This window comes from Phaenicophaeus curvirostris, chromosome 8 (assembly GCF_032191515.1).
Source record: "Phaenicophaeus curvirostris isolate KB17595 chromosome 8, BPBGC_Pcur_1.0, whole genome shotgun sequence".
Classification (NCBI taxonomy): Eukaryota; Metazoa; Chordata; class Aves; order Cuculiformes; family Cuculidae; genus Phaenicophaeus; species Phaenicophaeus curvirostris.
The window spans coordinates 31,760,135-31,781,345 of record NC_091399.1 but is presented as its reverse complement, the minus strand read 5'-3'; the positions used below and the strand labels follow the sequence as shown (position 1 = coordinate 31,781,345).

The following is a 21,211-nucleotide window of genomic DNA, read 5'->3' as shown; positions in this document are numbered from 1 at the left end:
AACAGCAGACTTCATGCATAACGCACTCCTGGCTGAAATGCAATTCTGCTAAGTCACCAGCAGGAGCCCTGCTCAGGGACAGCTGCTGGAGGACAGGGTGGGACCCAGACCAAAATTCTGACTCAAAATTGATACATTTCACTTACATGTCAACAGGCAACTGGAGAAACACCAGCATTAGCAACTACTAGATAGTAATGTCCTAATAGCCCGAACACAAGAACAGCTTACATGAGTAATAAAAAACATGAAAATAACCTCTTAATTTCTGTTGGCTAGCTTTCCTGTACAATACTCAGATAGACACCTTAAACTTAGAGCCAGATCCACTCCATCAAGGCGTTTCTCCTCCAAGACTGAGGACTCAAAGTGACATTGTGTCATTATTAAAACTAATCTAATGCCTAAGTATCATTGACTGCTGGGCATTCATCCTGTGTGCTCCAGTCCAGCCCAGTGCTGAAATGCTGGAGGAGAATACAGCTCCTGCAGTGGCTGCAATGGCCATACATGGCTGCAAAGCTTCTTGATAACCATGAAGAACATAACACAACGTTCATTTTTACACATAGCAAAGACCAACAGTGGAAGTTAAACTCCACATTTTCTACCCCAGTGAGTGCCTACATTCGTGAACACTTCTTTCAGTAGCTGGGTAATGACAAGCACAGACAATAAAAAAAGACTCTAAAAATACGCAACTCTTCCCTGGATTAGTGTGCCTACAGTTAAATATAAACTGTGCTCTATAAATTATCAAACACAACGTCAAATTCTGAAGTGCACTCTGGAATCTCTCACATAGCACATGAAATACAGAAAATGATAATTTTGTCCTGTCCCAGTTAGTCTAAGGAACAATATGCTACTGTGCTAGATCATGGAATTAGCTCTCAATGCTCACACTAAACATGGCCACAGCCACCACCACAGTTGCACACTGAATTTTTCAGGACCCTCTGCATCAAGACGACTGATTAATTCCATGAACAGCTGTTCTCAGAGGAAAGGAATAGGCAGTGACATTGCCACAGTATAGCTGGCACACGCATATTAGGAAGAATTTTCAGCATTCATGCTTTCTGCTAAAAATCAACTCCCCCTACTCATCTACTGCCAGTAACTTAATTTGGAACAAAGATATACAGGGAACAGTATTAGAACTATTTTTATTTAACCACTATTTGTTTACATGCATTATTACTTTTATGGTGCCATGATTATGCCTTCTGCTCTACAGAAATAGCAGGATGAGTCTTTGCTCACAAATTCTTCTGCACATCGTAAAGTGAAAGTTACCAGCCGCCATGCAAAGATCAAGGATGACCAGTAGAAGACTAACACAAGGGCAGCATTTAATAGTCACATTTATAAACCCTTCCATCAAATAAAAAACCTAAATACCCCCAAATATCTCTGATCCCAAAAGCAGAACACATTAACACTTCACCACAGCATAGTGACTTAAACACAGTTAATTTCGTGCTGTTAACTCGTGAATTTTACATTATCTAGCATCAAATGGCTGATGCCTATGGGAATCTAAGTGCTAACTTTGAAGGACTGAGAAAAGGCACTGCTAGCACCCAACTCGAAGTGTTCATTAGGATTTTGCTCATGAGGTTTACTATAACCCTCTCAAACCAGAACTGCTACAGACAGGTTGATTCCCCCACACCTTGAGCACATAACAGACACCAGGAGTTTAAATTAATCCACATGTTAAACAAAAAAAAAGCCCACGTGGAATCTTGGAGGAAGTTTAGTCTAGCAATAGTAACTCTCAGTCAAATATGATATTTGCTTTTTAATAGCAAGAGAAATGTGGACTTCTGGTAAGTGTTCTGATCTGTACACCAGGAGAGACAAAGGGACAGAGTCAGTTCCTGGAATTCCACATCCTCACTGGGCAATTAAGGCATAACATTACAAGATTAATCAGATCTACCATAAATTATAAATTGTCCATATTGCTCTCTTCAGTAGTTTTCCATTAAGCAATTATGAAATATTCGTAAGGGGAGGAAAATAAGGACAAGCTTCCTTTATCTCTCACATCCCTACAAAAGCTTTTCAGCAGCACTCAACCTGGGAATAAATACTTCCCAGTGCTTGGAAGAACATAACCGACTACTTCCAACTAGCACGCATGCAATTACAGGCCAACAGACAGGGCCCAAGCATAGTGCAGTTACCTGCTCCAGCAGCAGTCTTTTGGTCTCTACATGAAGGGTCAGATGGGATGTTCCCACCAAACAACACTCAGAAGCAAAGAGCGAGCTGTTTGGTTTCCATTCCAAAGCTTGATGAACATAGCCAGGCGTGCAGCAGAGTGGCTGGATCTGAAGGACTTACGCTACTAGAAAGGCTCCAGCAGCATTGCTGTCCTCTGCCAACACTAAAAATCACTTACGTGGACAGAGGCGCATTACGCATGGAACCTTCTTGAAGCACTGCGACTGAAAGAACCACCTCCCATAGTCATTTGCGTCCATTTTGAAACAAGCATACATTACTATATTGCCTTTACCCTCCAAGAGTTCTTAATGCTCAAAAGCCAAATACGCTACCCCCCCGCTTCCGAAAAATACTGGTGCACAGCTACAGACCAGGAAAAATACCAACCGTAGTGTGTAAGATCTTTGATAGCAATAAAAAATACTGAAAGAATAAAATGAAATTAAGTATTTTTCCAGAATTCAAGGACATAATTTCCCATCACAACAGCATTGCTGACGCAATTGTATGTGCCTTAGCAACAAAGGCATACTACAGAAATTTATATACATCATGACTCTAAATATTGTCAAAGCCAGGCTTGTATTTCACTGTGCAGCTAAGGCATTTCCTGGGACACACAAAGGTTTAGCTAACCTTTAATTAATTTTCTCAGCATTTTGTCTTTTTGTCCTACTTAATTAACGATTCCTAACTGGTATGCAGTATTTCCCCGACTTTTACAGATTTTCTTCATGGAAGTCCTTGTGTAAGACAGTCAAGTGTAGAACAATAGGCAAGACTGACTCTCAGTTTCCTCCCGACTTTTTAGGGCCCTAAAAAAGTGATAACGCATTAGGAGCTCCAAAACAGGTACACTGCTTGATCTTCATTTTCTGTCAGAATAGTCTAACAATCGGTTCTATTGAGACAATTCTTAATGAATTTATGCAAGCAATATAAATGCTACAAATAAGACAACGTAAGATAGTTGCAAAAATTAATTGCATTTTTATTGTATCTTGTCTGAAAGCATTTAATTTCTAACACTGATGTTCCAATGCTACTGCAAACTATGTGAATTCTTAAATAAGTAAACAACAAAAAAGGTCTCATCTTCAGTGCCCCAAGCTATCATCCCAAACTAGTTATAATTAAAGGTGTGAACAACAGAGTAACAAACCTGCAAAGTCAAGGTTCTGAGAAATTAATGGGCATCACACCACTGCACCAGTTCAAATTTATCACTCATTATCTCCCCAACTAGCACAGTGCTGTTTCACATATTTGTGCTTCCTCTTTCCTCCAAGCCTTTCTTGCCTTTTCTAGATGGCTAATTTTAGACAATTACTGCCTCTGACACATTGAGACCTTTTCTCCCTCCTTTCCTCTTCTCACTGTAGAGCTAGTGACCTACAAAAGCCCCCTACACCTAAAATATTCCAGTATTTCTAAAGTAAAGATTGATCATTTGAGAGGAAAAAAGCAAGCAAGCAGTCTTAGAATATCTGTTTCTCCAACATCTTCACTTTACATTATCTCAAATGGTTAAACATTCTCGAATGCAAAGACTAAGGTGAGGTTACAGGTCCCCACGAAACACTATTTTGTATTAAGTTTAAATCTATTGTACTTGTTGAATTGAAATGTTAGTCTCTGCTAAATTCAGAAAATAAACAAACGTGCCTTGCTTTTGAAGTTATTTGGTAGTCCTATTCTGCTGGTAACTGGACATTTACACAAACAATTATAAAGTACTACATTACACAAATAACCTTTCACTTCTCATACAAATCCCAGCACTTTCCTAAGCATCCATTCCAATGCGAAGGGAAGATACACATGCATGAACACAGACAGAAATGCTTGCATACCCATCTCTTCCTCCATTCTACTTGGAAAGAAAGAGAAAGAGCAAGAGAGGGAGAGGAAAGCAATGGGGGAGGGGTGACTTTTCATCAGATTAGTAAATTTAGTGATATTTGGCCTGTCCTTCACAGGGGTACCACGCTTTCTAACACTGCCTCACTTGCAAAAAGACTGTTTGCGCCCACTTCTCCCCAAAAACCCCAATGACATTGAAAAAATACTGCATTGCAGCACTTGCCAGTGCATCGGACTGTATCCAGTCAGCTGTCCCACAGACAAACAAATGTACATTTTAATGTGCCCAGGCATGTAAATGAGTTGTCTAGTGGACACAGACTGCCAAAACAGACAAGTGGATTTGTCAAGTTATCTGCATCTCTCTCCTCTAATATTCTCTGCCACTGCCCATCTCTTGCCTGGGGTGTTTGCTCAAATTATTTTGAAAGTCCAAGTTCCTAAAGGAAACAAATTCCCCTGCCAGGATACAGGATGCAATCATACTTTATTTCTTTTGAAAAACCTTGGGGTGCAGAGTGGCTCTAGGTTATATACCAGTAGTATAACAATTACACACAGAAAATAACCTGCATTTAATTAGTACACTCCCAGCATACCAAGTAGGAAGGGTTGAGGAAAAAACTCACTGTAACCTAGAAGATATTATTTCCAAAAAATTAATACATTCAATATACATAAGGTTAACGCAACTGGATTTTCTTTCAATAGAGTCACAATATTTAACAGGACCAAATAAAGATGAAGACTATTCCAAACCCATTCAGATAGGATTTTTAAGTATACCCCTTCCAGCTCATTGTAACTATCCTTTGTCACAACAGCTTGGGCTCACTTTGAGAGAGCTCAAAAAGGTAAAATTAATAAAGAGAAAGAAAGCAAAGGAGGCAACCAAGCCTGTCAACAGAGGCATTCCTGTATCAAGCACGGGAGCTTGACTAGTAGAGTACGTAGGGATAGATAGGGTTTTAAACTGATGGCTGGTATTAACCTTGTATCAATATCCAATTATAAAATTTCATTCATTCTATCTCACCAAGACAACATTTTTAAAGAAACTGTCATGTCTAAAGACAATTAGATTATCTCCACCTTTTTGTCTGAACAGAAAGGGGTTTTAACATTTTAGTATATCACCCATAACAGGCTGAATTAAATTTCACTGACTTAATAGCTGTTTTTCTATATGAGGATCTACAATGCAACCTTTTATATGCAAAAAGAAAATGTCACTATGTTCATGCAGGCTGTATTCATTAATATAATCTTAAAACAAAGAAAAGAGGAAGATCAGGGCAGGAACACGTGCGCCATAAAACAAGGATAACATTATTTTTAGTTCTTTGTAGAAACACCAAATTGCACAGAAAATCAAAATGTAACTACTAGCTGATGACTGTTAAACCAAACAATGCAGCTGTGTATAATAAAAGGCACCCTTATTTATTGTCATGACTAAGTTAACAGATTCAGAACACAGTATCTCTGTTTTGGACAGAAGAAAAATTATTTTACTAGCATAAAACTACAATGCAGATCAGAACATCTCTGCACATGCAGAGACTAAGATACAGAATTTTACATGCACACACAGATTTTTCCCACCCTCTACATCATACAGCAGTGCAGTTTTCAGAGGACCATTCAATTACTACTTCACAGAAAGGATGGAAGCAGAAGCAATACTTAAAACAAAGCAAATTACGAGGGGAGGGATCCAAGTTCTTTTTATTCATATTTAAACTAAGCACAAACCTTCCTGCTTGAGTTTGCATTCAAAGTAACCCTCCACCAGAGAAAGGAAGAAAGTAAAAATATCTGGAAATCTGAACACAGAAAGAAAGGCGTGTTCTACATTCTTACTCTGTTTCTCTTATGCCTCCTGATGTGTGATAGATAAGCATTTTCTGGGCAACCACATTTTTATATCTTTTACACTACTGTCTACCGCTTACTAATCTTACTATGCTTTAACACTTCTAGCACCAATATCCTTGTTTAAAAATGCATCTTCTGCCATTTCCTATTTTTGTCTGCCACTACAATAAGCCCATCACAATTAGCAAAATATTCAGCCACAGTTTAAAAAGTAAAGTTGCCACAAGGAGTCTGACATTGGAAGTGGATATTGCTCCAGCAGATATAAAACAGATTGTGGCTAAAAGGTGGGGCTGGAGACGAAGAGGAAAATAATCTCATTATTTTTGTAAATTCCACTCAGTGCATAAACCCTAGGATATGGTGAACTCTCCTAAACCGATTACTCTGCCATATAACCATCTGATTTCGTAAAAATACCAATATCACTTAACACAAAATCACTGCTTAGGGTAAATTCATTCTACCTACTGTTCTCATAGGGACATTTGCTGGAAAATTCTAAGAAATGATTTGCAGAAGCTATCAGCTGTGGGAGTTCACCATTATGCCTCTGTCAACTTCATTCAATATAATTTACATTTTTTTTATACTGCCTCACAGGATTCCTTGCAATTTTTTGCACGTACAATTTCACAGCAGGGAGGGGGAAGGAAAAAAAAAAAGAAAGATAACCCTCTTTTGCACAGGAGAAAGAACAGATGCTTAAAACCAGATTTCTAGAAATCACTGTAAGCCTGAGCCAGAAATGTAATTAACACCTATTTATAAAGAATAATTAAAGTTGTGACTGCCACAAAGAACAGCAGAGATAATCGAGGTAGCCCCTGCTTTTTTTTTTTTATATTTTTTTTTTTTTTACACTGTTTGCAGTATTCCCACATGATTGCCACCTGCTCCCCCACTCAGCTTCCCCTATGCTCGTTTCCCCGGCAACCTTTCATTGGCTTTTCCTCCCAGCTATCGCTTTCAGTTCGGCTGCTCAGTCTAATCTTATTTGTTTTACACCCATCAAAACAAGCAGCTAGACAAAGGCAATCCTGTAAGAATGGGAAAAGACCGTCGCTTTGTTTCCCCGCTTATAATAAATATCCACGGCAAAAGTCTGAAAAACGCTAAATTAAGGGAAAAGGGGGGTGGGCACTCACCCCCCCACCGCCCCCCAGCATCCCGTGGGGCTGGCAGGAGGGATGGGTATTGTGTGGGTTCGGTCCCAGCCCCCACCTCGGGTCGCCCCGCTCGGCACAGCCCGAAGTCCCCAGCAGTTGTATTTGATCATGCCATTTTGCACAATCTGTAAGGAAAGCACAAAAGAGGGGGGGGGACCAGAAGAGCGCGTCCAGGCTCCTCTGCCAGGAGAATATAGTCTAAAAATAGAAATACTATTTTTCACATAAATGGCTTTGACTGCTCCCGGCATTTTAAAAAAGCACAAAACACAGCTCCCCCACCAGCCCCCAACCTCGACAGAAAAAACACACCCTTCCATCCACCCATCCATCCATCCTCTACAGCACCGGCTCCATAGGAAACGCAATACCTGGATTTTAGAGGCGATTATTAGGTTTGTATTTAAGGCTGGTGTAATACAAGCGGAGATTAAAAGGCATCACCGGCTGCCCGATCCGCCAGGCACATGCGGTACAATGACACCACGACTGTCAGCAGAGACCATCCTCGCTCGACTGAAATGCAACGTTCAATGGAAACGCTGCGAAGTGCCATCACAGCTAGATACGTTAAATAGATATACAGATATATATATACACACACGCAGACATATCCCACAAAAAATAAACAAGGCTCCCTAATTTTATTTCATGACTCAGGATCCACCACCCCGAACAAAAGAAATCCACGAGGCACGCGAGAAGCGAGACAAAACCCCACAAGCAGGCTCTCCCCGTTCACTTACCATTTTCAAGCCATTCCACTCCATCTGTGATCACAAAGATGGACCCTTACAGCCCCTCACAGAGTCGAAAGCAAAGAGAGCGTTATGTAAAAGCTGACATTCCTTCTTACAGCGCTGCTGCCCAACGATGCAACAAAATCGACATATACTAGGCACTGCAACACATACAAGCCTCCTCCTCTTTTTATGAGGTCATGACAGGAAACTCTTTGAAATACAATATGCAGCATTTACTGAAGCTCATATAAATCACCCTCTTTTAAAATTACCATACCTATTGCGCAGTCCACCAAAAGAAAATTACCAATCTCCAGGCTTCCCCCCTCCTTCCACCCCCCCACCCCCCCCCACCCCGGATTTTGCTCTGCATTTGTATCTCCAAAATGTCAATGTGGAAATTAACTCCCCCCCCTTAAAAAAAGCCTCCTCTTCCTCTTGCATTTCAGTTAGCCACATACCAGCCCTGCATTAGAAATGAGCTTTTTCCTTTATTCCGAGAGAAATCGCAATTACCTTAAAATGACAAAGTACATCCTTTATTAAAGGATACACACACATTAAATATGAAAGAGAAGAAAGCGAGATAGGGGTGAGAGAGAAAGGGAGAAGGGGTGGGAAAGGAGAGATCATGTACAAACAAATCAGTAGCAGAAAACTAAATTCATGTGAAAACACAGACTGAGAATGATGCAGATTCGGGGAAAATCTATATGTTAGCTTCTACATCTATCTCTATATAAACCCGCTACGATCCGATTTTAAATCTACTAATACCTACCATAACCATTCTTAATGGCAAATATTGGGTCTTGAAAGGCTTCAACTCTTCTACAGATTTGCTAAGAAAGGTTTCAGGGAATTTTTATTATTATTATTATTATTTTTAAAAAAGATCCACAAAGCACAGTGCTAGACGTTTGTGCCGCGATAATATTAATATTAGGGTTAATAATAATCGGAGTAGCGGCGAGGCTCGGTCTGTCGGCGGTCCCGGCGGCCCCCGGCGGCGGGCGGAGCGGAGCCGAGCCCTGCTGGAACTGGCTGGCGGCGGCGCCCCTCGACACCCATTTATGGGCCCATCTGTCAGCGCCGCGCGGGCGCTCATTGGCCGCCGCCGCGCGGGGGGGCGTTGCGACATCAGGTGCTATTGAAATTAGCCGCGGCCAGATTGACAATGTTAATGATTCCGTGACCTCTACAACAACAGAGACCAGATTTCTGAACTGCTGCTTGTGTCTAGTAATTAAGGCCCGGCTGAAGAAACAACACGCATCCCTGTATTTTTTATTTTCTTCCCCCTTTTCTTCCCCCCCACCCCTCTCACCCCCATCTCTTCCCACCCCACCGGCTATGTCACACCTCGGCCACGCTTCGGTGCCTACATCTTCTTACCTCCTGCACGCCCGGCTCCCAGGTCCGGCGGCTTTTAACCACCTTATCTTTTTCGACAGTCGCTTTCCGGAGAAATGCATATTTAATGATCTGCCTCTAGGCTTAAAGGCACAACAAAAGCACTTCGTCGTGCATTTAAAGCTGCATTTATTTCCAGGTACTATCGATTTTAATAATCAACCCATCTCTCCCTTCCTTCACCCCTCTAAGTTTTTTTGTTTTTTTTTTTAAAGCGCATTTTTAGAATTGGATTTGATGCTGCTGTCTAAGGCACAGCAGACACCCATTTACCAGAGCACTCCCCCTGAACGACAGCAGTATTTCAGAATTATTTCCCCACCTCGCTTCATTATTCTTCAGCTCTACAGGAAAAAAAAATAACAGCGAACTTTGGGTGTTTAAAAGAAATGAACCCCCCCAAGCTTAGAGAGAAACGTGCTCAATGTAACAATGCACGCTCATTAATCCTCTGCTCACTGCCACAAACTAGCCAACAAAACTTCACTCCCGAACAGAAATATTGTACCCTCTCCTGACTACAGCAAGTTTATAAAAAATACTCAAGTTCAGAAGTATTCATTTCCTTCTCTTATTCAGCATTATTTTCCTAAAGCACATTTTGGCCAAAGTAACCAGGCATGGCACACTAATTTCAACTAACCTTGAATTTACATTCACCTCAACTAAAGCAACCAAGTATTGCTCCTTTAACATACATAGGAGTAATTTAATTTTACCATTCACACATTCGATTTAAGAGCCAAATATGTTCTTTAAATACTCAGTACCATCGCAAGCATTTTTAAACGAAACAGCTAAAAACGGAGAAAGCTGGGATGGGCCATGCTATAAGCTCACTTTCCTGAGGAAAGAAAACCCGGCTACAACCAACCGAAACCATTCTAAAAAATACTGAACCAGATAAAAAAAAAATCATACTTCTAGAACAATGATTAAATATAAATATGCTCTCTACACTGCGAAGCTCAAAACTGACATTCTGTGTATTTTAAATTTCCTTCAACCACAGACACACTGGAACACATGCACACAGACTATACACACCGATAAAACACAAAATATAGAAAGCTTATAAAATCTAGTTACCAACAGACCAAGCAAGGAGAAAAACCACATTTAAAAGAATCATGCAATCCATTTGTGGAATGAGCACTGAATTGAATGAAATTAAAATATGAACAATATAAAAGGCTGCAGAGGATTTCTCTCACCATGCTTCTTTTTGAGCACATTTGGAGCTTGGTAAAAAACTAGTAAAGATTCAGCTAGCTTGTAAGATAGATTTCATAGCTCAAATATTTAAGTGACCTATTAGACTGAAGACACAGGCATCAAAATGCTACAGAGCTAGTATATTACCATATGTTCCCGTGCAACTATACATTGAATATTAAAGCTAAATTTGTAATGCAAATTTTTACTTAAGGTCTCTTCAGGGGTTAATAACGCTGAAGAAGACACCCAGAAATTATTTTTAAGTCTTTTCAACCTCAGCCTACTTTGTTACTATAAATTCGTTATGCATATCAAAAGATTCAGCCATTTTTCTGAAACTAGAATTGCACACTACTCCCCTAAAAAATTAGCTCTTGTCCATTCTATAAATCCAGGTACTCTGCACGCTGACCACTTTCCCAAAAAGGACCCCACACATGCAGTCTTTCCGAGGAACACTAAAACAAACACTAATGTCCTCGGAGGCCTCTCTCTAAAGACAAAGGCAGAATCCTATTGTTGAAAAAGTCAACCTTATTCTCGCATTTCCAATAATACCATTTATCTTTCAGGGTAAGGGACTGACCACCGCATCACAGTTGTGACATTTGTAAAGCATCAGATTCTAATACAGTCTCTTCAGCATCAGCCAGCAAGCCCCTGAGCAAAGCATATTTTTAATGCAATCTTCCATCCCCACAAAAAAACTTGTCTTAAACAGCTAATCCAATATCAAAATGAAATCACAGGGTTGTTTCCCAGCCCCCCCTCCCTCTCCTTACCATAAATGAGCAGTTTCTTGACTCATTAATGACAGTTTCCCTTAAAAGAAGTGATCTCATATCACTGAGCCCCTCTCCACCACGCATACATCCCAAAGGTTGCGGGTATCTTAGCATCAGTAGCCGCTAGCAAGCTCTCTCATACAGAGCCCAGATGGACTATACCAGAAGCCAATTCAGCGTTAATAACTACCTACTCTGTGCAGTTTAGAAGCCTTACGTGGCATAATGTCCTAGGCAACAGCAGCCGATTGAAACCGCAAATAAAAGACAACCCAATTCTCCAAAAGCATCAGAAGGAAAAATAATTGAAGAATGATTTTTTTAAAAAAATCTTCTACTTTCATAAGATTAAAGTGAATCCTTCACAGACATATGAAAAAGGAGAAAAACAGATGCTGCCCAGAAAAAGTGACAAAATATTACCTCATTATTTAACAAAGCAGCATTAAGCGTCCTGCTGATTTCAAACATCTTGCCACAGATTCTGGTTAAGAGAAACAGAAAGAATCCTTTGCAAGCCCTCTGTCTGCAAAGGGTTCTTCAATTTTCTTGCGCACAACAGAATAGTCAATATGTTATTTCCCTAGAGTTCGCACATTAAAACATCTAGTCAGTGAGCTGAATTTTCCCCTTATCACACTGTAGACTCCTGTTATATGTACTGCTCTCTTTGCAAGATTAGCCTGCCCCAAACATGGCTGTTGTTTAAACTATTCTTTAAAGTAACAGTTCACTCCATAACCACCAGGTGGGCAGTGTACACAGATTCAAGTAACCATCTTAAAGATTTTTCTTGGAATAGCTGCTAGTTGTGATATACAGCATAAATACCCCCTACACTTATCAAGCAGGAGGAAAAAAAAAAACATTTCACACCATTTTATGCCCTTTCCTTCCCAGAAGCAAGCCTACAAAAAGCCTAAAATAACTTCTGTTGTTGATTTTTTTTTTTAAAGGGACCTTAAAATTTATACAGGAGCATTTCATTCAGCAAAAACTAACTAAATGATAAAACCCAATCAGTTCCAAGAACAAAGCATAATTAAAAGGGAAGGCACGCCCATATAAATGGTCTGTACTGCAGAGGAAACAAAATTAGCATTAAGTTCAGCACAACACAAAATTCAACACAAATAATTCACATGTGGGTAGCGTCTGTCAGAAAACATGAACTAAGCCTTCAAGCAAATTTGTAGACAACTTGGTAAGATACTGCTGTGACATATTTTGGCTTAAATTCATTTATGAAACCACTGTTGTACACATCAGAGCACAAGACTGAAACACGCTGAAAGGACCCAATTTTCAACAGCACCCAAGTCTCAAGTTAGCAACATTCTTGCTGTCCCTACACATCTCCAGGCTATTTAAGTATTTTTTTTTCCACTTCATTTAAGGTCAAATACCTCAAGGAATACTTCCATTACTATAAAAAATCCATTCACCCTACAGCAACATCCAGAAGTTTGAATGAAATTGAAAACTTTGTGCTAGGTGCTGTAGAAACACATTTGAAAAGTTACTTCATACAGAAGGATTTACAAAACATTTACAAAACTGAAGCACAAAACAGGTGTGAAGAACAATAAAACAAAGCAAAGAGCATCACAAAACATCTTTACCAGCTGGGATCAATCACTGGAAAATTAAGGCATCTCTGGCAGCTACCTGCACTAAGGCAGAACCCAAAAGGTTATTTACTGAGGTTAAAGAACAGATGCATTATATGGACAAGGGCTTCTTCAGATTTATCCCCCACTAACTACCATCTAACTCTTTCATTTATAGCAATCCTTGCTGAGTAAGTACATGCAGAGTAGTCATTTTCTTTGTTGGCCTTTAACTAATATTAAAGTGATGCAGTACTGACTTAACCTTCTTGAATATGTATTGAGTTTCAAGTCATCCCTCTTTATATGAGGAGAAAGGTTATTTGCATCGATTTCTGTTTGCATGAAATAAGCTTATTTTCTCATTCACCATATGCCTTGAACACTAATTAAAAGTGTCACTTTCTTCAAATGTAAAAAACCATAATCATGTAGTAAATAAGTATCCCCGGCTTTTTGGTCTTTGTGATTATCTATTTAAGGACTTTTTATTTCCAGGTAACTTCAGTGCTTGGATTACCACATGTTCCTTCAATTTAGAGACAAGTGTTTTATATTTATACTCTTTTTGATGAAAAAAATTAGAAGTGCATCTTTAAGGACCAACACTCCTCTTACCCCGAGGCAAATCCATCCAATCAATATGAAACCATTCACATGCCACCATCTGCCGAGCTGTAGAGCAATGTGGCTGGAACAGACCTCTTAAACAGCAGCAGTGGTCTCATTTTCAGTCTATTAGGGAAACACCAGAGCTCTCATGTGCAAGGACACAAAACTCACTCAGACCCTCTCACACCAGTTACGCTGTGCATTGCTGCAGAACTCCTGTAATTTTTGCTGCCTAAGTTTTCATGCTAATCAAAGCAAAAGGGAAGAGAAAATGATCAGTAACAGTCCTATTTCACTGCAGTACAAAATAAAGAGCTGTTTAATTCTGTCCTAATATGATTATAGCAAACCACTTACACATTGCTGCCTGCAAACTACAACCTGGCATTTTCCATCACCTCACTTTCCACTCGTCCAAAGGACTAAACATTTAAGACTAGGACTGCATTGTTCTTTTCCAACACATTTGTACCATAAAGTTATTATTTAATTCTGATCAAAGTATTTAGTTGTTTGACAGATAGGAGTGTGCGGGTGGACAAGGAACAAAGGAGATGCATGTAAGAGAGATGGCTCTGAACTACAAAATGATTTAAGAGAAGACAATGGGCTGGGAAAGAATATTACACAATGCAAGCACTAGGGTTTGCCCTATGCAGTAATTCAAGAACCTGTGCAAAAGCAGCCTCCAAGTTCAAGGTAGCACATCAACACTATCTTTAAAAACACTGAGCTCACACAGTCTTCTCATCAGCAGATCTCAATAATTTAAAATAACCTCCACTACTGGCAAATTCACTGGATGACTGACTAAAAAAACAGAAATAAAAGAAAAGGAAAATGAAGGAGCACAAAACCCTTACAAATATAAACAAAAAAATGAACTGCTTTAGAACCACCCATGAAGTGACAAGAAAATATGAAAACCTAAACATGCAATTCAGTGATACCAAAAGTCAAACTCGGGTGGAAAAACTAAGAGCCAAATTATTCTAAAAGCCAATTGCATCTAACATAAAAACAGACATCCGAAAAGAACAGAAACAAAAAAATAATCAGTGCAATTAAGCAGACTGCCGTTCTCCACACATGTGGGAAAGGGAGTGGAATGGAGAGGTAGAGGGAAAATAAATGGCTAAACAGGTTCTTTGCCAACATAGTGGGTTTTTTCCTCCCCCCACTGTAATTTGAACAGCTTACATTCAAGTGTATATATAACAGTTTGTTTAACTACTGAATAGTTTAAAAAAGAACCAGCAAAAAACCCCAAACACCCTAACAACTGCCCTGTAGAAATCAAGCAGGAGTGGGTGACCAAGACTAACATCGCATGATACAAAAATTTCTTCAGGCAACTGCTCTTTAAGGTTAGTGAATCTATGTATTTGAGGAAGAGAAAATTTTAGAAGGTTTCACTCCTACATGCATAAGTCATGATGATCAAACACTACCCAAAAAAAGGCTGAAATATCATACAATTTGAGGAAATAGTAAGTGCAAGAGATAATTTGTGGTTTACAGCTTTTATTAGTTCCTTTTATTTGACGACCCTCTCAGGAGTACAGGAAGCTGTCCCTGCCTCCTTCTGCCCCTGCTGTGGACCAACCAACAAGTTGTAGTACTTTGCATCAGCAGGAGGGTTTCTATTTCATGTACTGAGATTCCTCCTGATGCTAGAGAGATTAACTATGCCATGCATCTACCTGGAAAGAAAAAAATACCAAAAACAGTCTAGTTCCTTGAAGAGTTCTGGAATTAAAGCACTAAATGCAAAACCAGACGAAACTCCTCTCATAATTACAACACTAAATGAGGAATTTAGTTACATGAAGCTTAGACAAGTTAGTCTCAGTTCCCACAGAAATCACACTTCAGCTGCTTTTGCACAAATATGCTATTTAACACTGCTTGCCCACTTTTTCCATGCCTTGAGAGATGTAATACTGATTCTGCATAGCTGCTCTAAGTATCACACACCAATTTTCTGAAGATGTGTGTATTTGCAAATCCCACTGTGGATACTTACGTCTGAATGCTGGGAGACTGGAACAAAACTCTCCAGGGCACACCAGAGCACAGAGGTAACAAATGAATACATGTAAATAGCTCTGATGGCAAGAGAAGTTGTAGTGATAGGAACCATATCCTTATTTTCCAAACCAAAAGCTGGGCATTCATGCAGATTAGACGTGCATTTGTGTCAGTGAATACCCTCAACAAATGCTTCCCAGGAATGTCAGGGCAGAAGCTTAGACTGCAGAGGTGGGCTGGCATCTCTGCTACAATGCAAGAAGGGTTTGGATACAATGATTCAGCACCTCTGCAGCACATCCAAAGGCGATGCCCTTGGCACCTTGGCTCCATGCTCCTCTCCTGGCTCCTAACGCTTTGCAAACCTTGGATGCTTTGCATCCACTTCAGTTACACAGTATGCCTTGCCTGGCCAATTTTCAATACATTTTCAAGAACGCAGTCAGTGCTGCAAGACTGAAAAGTTGAAGGCAGCATATATGCTAGGTAAACATATTAATATAGCAATAAGATACCAGCAATTCTTTTACTCCTACCCAGTTTTTAATTTTGGCTTAGAAATATACATTTCCATGCTTTCAGTCTCCTGATATTGTTTCCTTCCTTTTAAATTTTGAGATACTAAAACTTGTACAGACATCCTACATTCTACAGCTTGCTTATCACCATAAGCAGGATTCAACCCTACCAACAGGGAGAGTTAAAACATTTCTACATTGCTGTCAATTTTGTATAATACCACTAGGAAAGTTTCAACTGAGCACAAATGAAGAAGTTTTCAAAGATTTATGACTGCATTTTTAAAATGTATTTACTTGTAAATAATGAAAGGACCTAGACACTGAGGAAGTCTAGACTTACCAGGGAGATTTACATGAGTTCAGCCATTTTTAATGTGCCTACGTATGAGCACAAAAACCCTCATAAAAAATGAGAGCAAGGTCTTTCAGCCAGCATTGCCTAATTTTAGAAAATCTGACAGATTTGGTTTAAACCAATCTGTAATACAGAGTGCACTCATGCCAAATAGCATCAATAACAAAAATAAAAACCTGAAAGGGGAATTAATGTGCTGATGTTTCCAAGCTTTGAGACAGCAGTCAGATCTGGGAAAGAACATAAGGTGGCTGGATCAGAAAAGAGATATAGCAGGAATCAAAGAAGACCAATGAGCAACATGCAGAAAGGTTACATCTCCTGCAACTCACAATTACATAGAAAGGACACAAAACCAGGGAAGATACAAAAAAAAGAAAAGGCAAAGTGTCACAAGCCATTAATTGCCCCACTTCTCATCAGAACAGCTTGCACGTAAGAGTATTTTATAAATAACAGTAGGCAGAATGTAAATAAGCATCAACTCTAAAAAGCTCACAATCACATCTGGGTCAACCATGTCATGCAATCTATCCCCAAACCCAGGGTGCTTAAAAGAAGAACATGAATTTTAAAATGGCTTAAGTATATCAAGTTTGCCTCATGACCCAAAGCTTACAGTCATATCTGCATGTACATATCTATTTTATTCTACTCCTTAAGAAATAAGGGTTAAATAAGCTGCCAAAGGGTACCCCAAGTCTCAAGGATACACAGCTCCCTCAAACTCTGTTCACAGAACTCTTTAGTGTATAATTCAGGTTACAGAAATGACAATTTCCTAACAATAAGGAAAACAAAGAAGGTAAATATAGGAAGGGCAAATAAACAAACAGAGCACAGGCAGTCTTTACAAAAGCACCAATGTTAACTCTGAACTCCCCAAACTGACACACAGCAGGAAGGGAGCTAAAGTAATTTGTGGCTCCTATTCTTGCTTTCCCCAGTTCACAGGGCTTGTGTCTCAGGATCTGGATAACTCTGGTCAAGAAACCCTAAGGTGTTCCTACCCAATTTGCATATTTCAATGCACATTTTATGGTTCTCTGTAAACTTCTCTTTGCAAAGTGTCAGACTTAGCTTAGCAGATGATTTTTAGCTCCCTTTAAACTAGGGCAGAGGAAGAACAATGGGTAACTGTAGCACTTTTAAAGAGAAACTCATTCACAATATTAGTAGCTATAAAAAGTTCAAAGGTTAAACTTCCTAAAAAATAACTTCAGTTACAGTTAGCAAGCAATAAATATTCAGTGCTTGGTTTCAAGGAATCTATACAGCTGAGCTAAGCTGGAGAAGCTGGCAGGTTAGTACTCAAGAGTGAGTCCACCTCTGCTCTGAAAGGTCCCTTCCACAGGAACAGGTACTACATTTTCTTCACTACTTCAGACTGACTTAAATCCATAGACAGGTAAACAGGAGAAACAGCAGCAAAACCTGTACACGACAAGATGAGCCCTACCAGTCCTGGGGCAACATAGACGAATTTACCTTACACCTAAAAAGGTACACATCTGCAGGGGAGTTAGTCTTTCCACCTCCCTGGCTCAGGCAGTTAGGAAAAAAAAGGCTACTTCCAAGGCACTATTCACATGTCCTGCTCCAGAGGACTCTTCAAGAACAAGACTCATGCTCTTAACTTGACTGGCTACACATCAGCAGAGCTCCAGTGATCACAGGAGGTAGAAAGTCCATTCTTGGTCACATCAACACCACCACAGGCTGACCAGCTGACTGAGGCAGACTATCTCCAGCTCATACTCACCTAGATCCAATAAGTTTTCCTGAACTTCAGCCTCAGTATGGGCTTTTACCACGCCAGCACAATGTTCATACTCAGCACTGCAATTCTTAAGTATTAGCAGCAATTCAAGGGAGGCAAGCTTCAGACAGTCCAGGGAACCAGATCAGAGATTGAGAAACAATGCCAAGACCAAAGGCACCTTTAACAGCTACACAAAGCCAACCTCGCAAGATTACATTGGTCCATACGTGGAAAAGCCTAGCGTCTCTGGAAGCACACAAGCCACATGCGCATCCTGTGAGCAGAAAAAACCCACTGAGGTTTTTCACGAACTCTAGGGAAGATGCTGTCATTAATTAAACACAGAAGCTTTGATTCTGGACCACAACTCCAAACAGTAGAAGCCCCAAGAAAGAAAAGGTTCCAGTATATCCAATTTACAACTGTTGGGAAAAGCTACAATTACATAAAACCAGCTAGTCTGAAAACCTATCATGCTACAGGCCATCACCCTGCAGTTTAGGAGTATTTCACTCCACTGCTTGAACACATTTATATTCTTCCAGGCAGTTTTCCTGATGTTTTATAAGGATTCCCCAATGCAACAACAAACAACCCTTCTATTAATAGGATCACTGGATGCATTGTAACCTGCATCTAGGGACACCCTGCTCTGCTCAGATAAAACTTAATTGTTCTTCTAACATTGAAGAGTGAAGGAACTTTAAACTCCCCTAATAAACAAAGCAGGCCTCTACTTTGAACACTGTCCATAGCCCCCGTGCCTACAAGTATGCAGTAAAAACATACCTCAATGTTTCAGGAGAGCACAGCTGACAAACATACACCTAGTGAGCAAACATTTTTTAGCATGTCAAATAAGAGATTAGATTTCCTTCTACTCTGGTAGTGGTTCTACTGCAGTGAGTAAAGGAAAACCAGAGACCAGTGACACTGTGGAACATTTTATGAAGAAAACCTCAATTGTTGTCAACAGTTGGCAAAAGCCCTGCACCATGTCTGTATTGTCTCTTACACATTATTCCCTTCAGTTTCTACTGCCTGGATGATCTTCTGCACTCTGTCAAAACATCCAATATTGTAAGTGTACAGCACAAAATGACATGCTTTCGTAGTGGAAATTTTAGCTCATGACCTTCTAGGTTAATGGCACTATTTAAATTTAAGACATAACAAGACTATTAAACAAGTAGTCCCACTAACCTCACTAGTAATTAGAAGACTGTCAATTATGTAGAAGCAATCATCTGTTTGGGAAGCCACACTGTCCAAGAGAAAGACTATCCCAAGCTGCTGGATGAGGACATTATTTTATCTATTCCTGCCTTTGTCACTTCTCAGCTGCCCTATGCTAGAGCATGAAGAACTGGGAAAATCCTAAGTGCTTAGGAAAATCCTATGAACACAGAATGATCCTCAGCAACAGACTACTTTACATGCACTAAGTCTAAAGATTTTTTTTTTGCTTTTCCCACTGGCATCAGTCAGGACTCAATAGTACAAGACTCCAGCCAAAGGTTGTAGGGACAACCTTTTCTACTTCATAACAGCAATTGACAAAAAAAAAATCTAAATTAAATGCTATTGCACGTTTCATAAGCTTTTAAGTAATGAATGAAGGCAAAAAACATCTCAGATATAGTCACATCAAATATGCAAACCAAAATAAGACAAGATACTAAAAAAGAATGTTGGGGAAAAAAACAACATGTAAGTGTTCACAGTAATATCTTGCTTCAAATGCTTGCACAAGACTGACAGAAATAATTTTAAGAACACTGCAATCAAGCTTAATGAAGACTTCACTTCATATAGCTATTTGAGAATTCACAAAAAAACTTCACAATTTCCACACAATTTGAACCTTACAAATAATCTCTTAAGAGGAACAGGCCAGATGCTCCTGTATACCCAATTTGCCCATTAGCACTTTCCTACCCTATCCACAAGCTCAGCCTAAATATTCTGTAAAAGCAAGACGGCTGAGCATCAGACCTGACAGGTTAACAGAGGAGAGAAAAAAGCACATCAGCCAATGACAGTGCCATACCACAAGATCTCAAATGCACTGTTCAGCACTACATAAGCAACATAACCTGGCAAAACTTCAAACAGGTTTTCAGAAGAATGACCTGCAGAAAGCAGTATCAGATTCAGGGAGACAGGCAAGAGAGAAGACCCAGGGCCATACTACTGCCAGGTGTGCTCCTGGGTCTCAAATGCCCTGATCAGTCATATCTGCAGCCTTGACCACCACCCCTGGACCAGGTGGTCCATTTAAGCTCAGAAAAAGCCAGCCTTTCACTCCATAAGGAGACCACTTCACCCTTGAGAAAGTGGATGGAGAAACAGACATAGCTGCATACCTCCTGCATACATAACATCCAGTAACACTGTCAGCTCTCAAATCTAGGGTTGGGATTTGGTAGTTGTAAACATCTGTAAGGTAAGACTGTCTAGATGCACTGGCATGCACACAGATGCTGTACTGCATGCAGCATCCTACTACTAAAGATGATTTTTAACTATGTGGTTCCATAAAGGGTAGTTAGTTCTGGGTGTTAATAACCCTAATTCAGAACTCTGCTCAGCAATGTACTCATTAACTAGACCATCTTTGTAAAGAGAACAACTTAGACTGTCACAGCACATGGAGCCTGGGGCTGACCTTAATATTCCCCCCCCCCTCAGTACCAGCAAAGGACAAGATAGATGTCTGGCATCAGTTTTTCCTTTCTGCTTCCAGAGGAAGATCTCTGGGCTGGAAAACAAGCTTCTCAACCTTTAGGTCACATTGCCAGCTACAGGAAACATGAGTGGCAACTTCCCTTCTTCCTAAGGTCTCAGTGGTGAAGTGGGAAATGTAGCTGACCTGCTAGCATTAAGCTATCACAGGACTTTGACTTACTGGGAAGAAGAGGGGCTTCACAAAACTTGGAAGAATAAAACCTCCTAACATTCACAAACAGTGCAAAGTAACTGATGGACCGAAAAGTGCCCAGTATGACACGGA

General features: G+C 40.0%; 1 protein-coding gene across 7 annotated transcripts in view; it reads right to left on the bottom strand.

Annotated features, from left to right (window-relative positions):
* The window catches only part of ELAVL4 (ELAV like RNA binding protein 4), an 83,684-nt gene that overhangs the window by 54,086 nt on the left and 8,387 nt on the right, over positions 1 to 21,211 (bottom strand). Inside the window, exon 1 of one of the 7 annotated variants that reach the window (XM_069863072.1) lies at positions 11,731 to 11,887. The exons of 1 other annotated variant lie outside the window; for it this stretch is intronic. In XM_069863072.1, the coding sequence (XP_069719173.1) occupies positions 11,731 to 11,778 (48 nt within the window). In that variant the 5' untranslated portion in view covers positions 11,779 to 11,887. Of the gene's footprint in view, positions 1 to 7,519; positions 7,668 to 7,894; positions 8,168 to 8,672; positions 8,844 to 11,304; positions 11,445 to 11,730; positions 11,888 to 21,211 lie in introns of those variants that run through there. 5 more of the 7 variants (XM_069863070.1, XM_069863071.1, XM_069863075.1 and 2 more) reach the window with 5 other exon arrangements.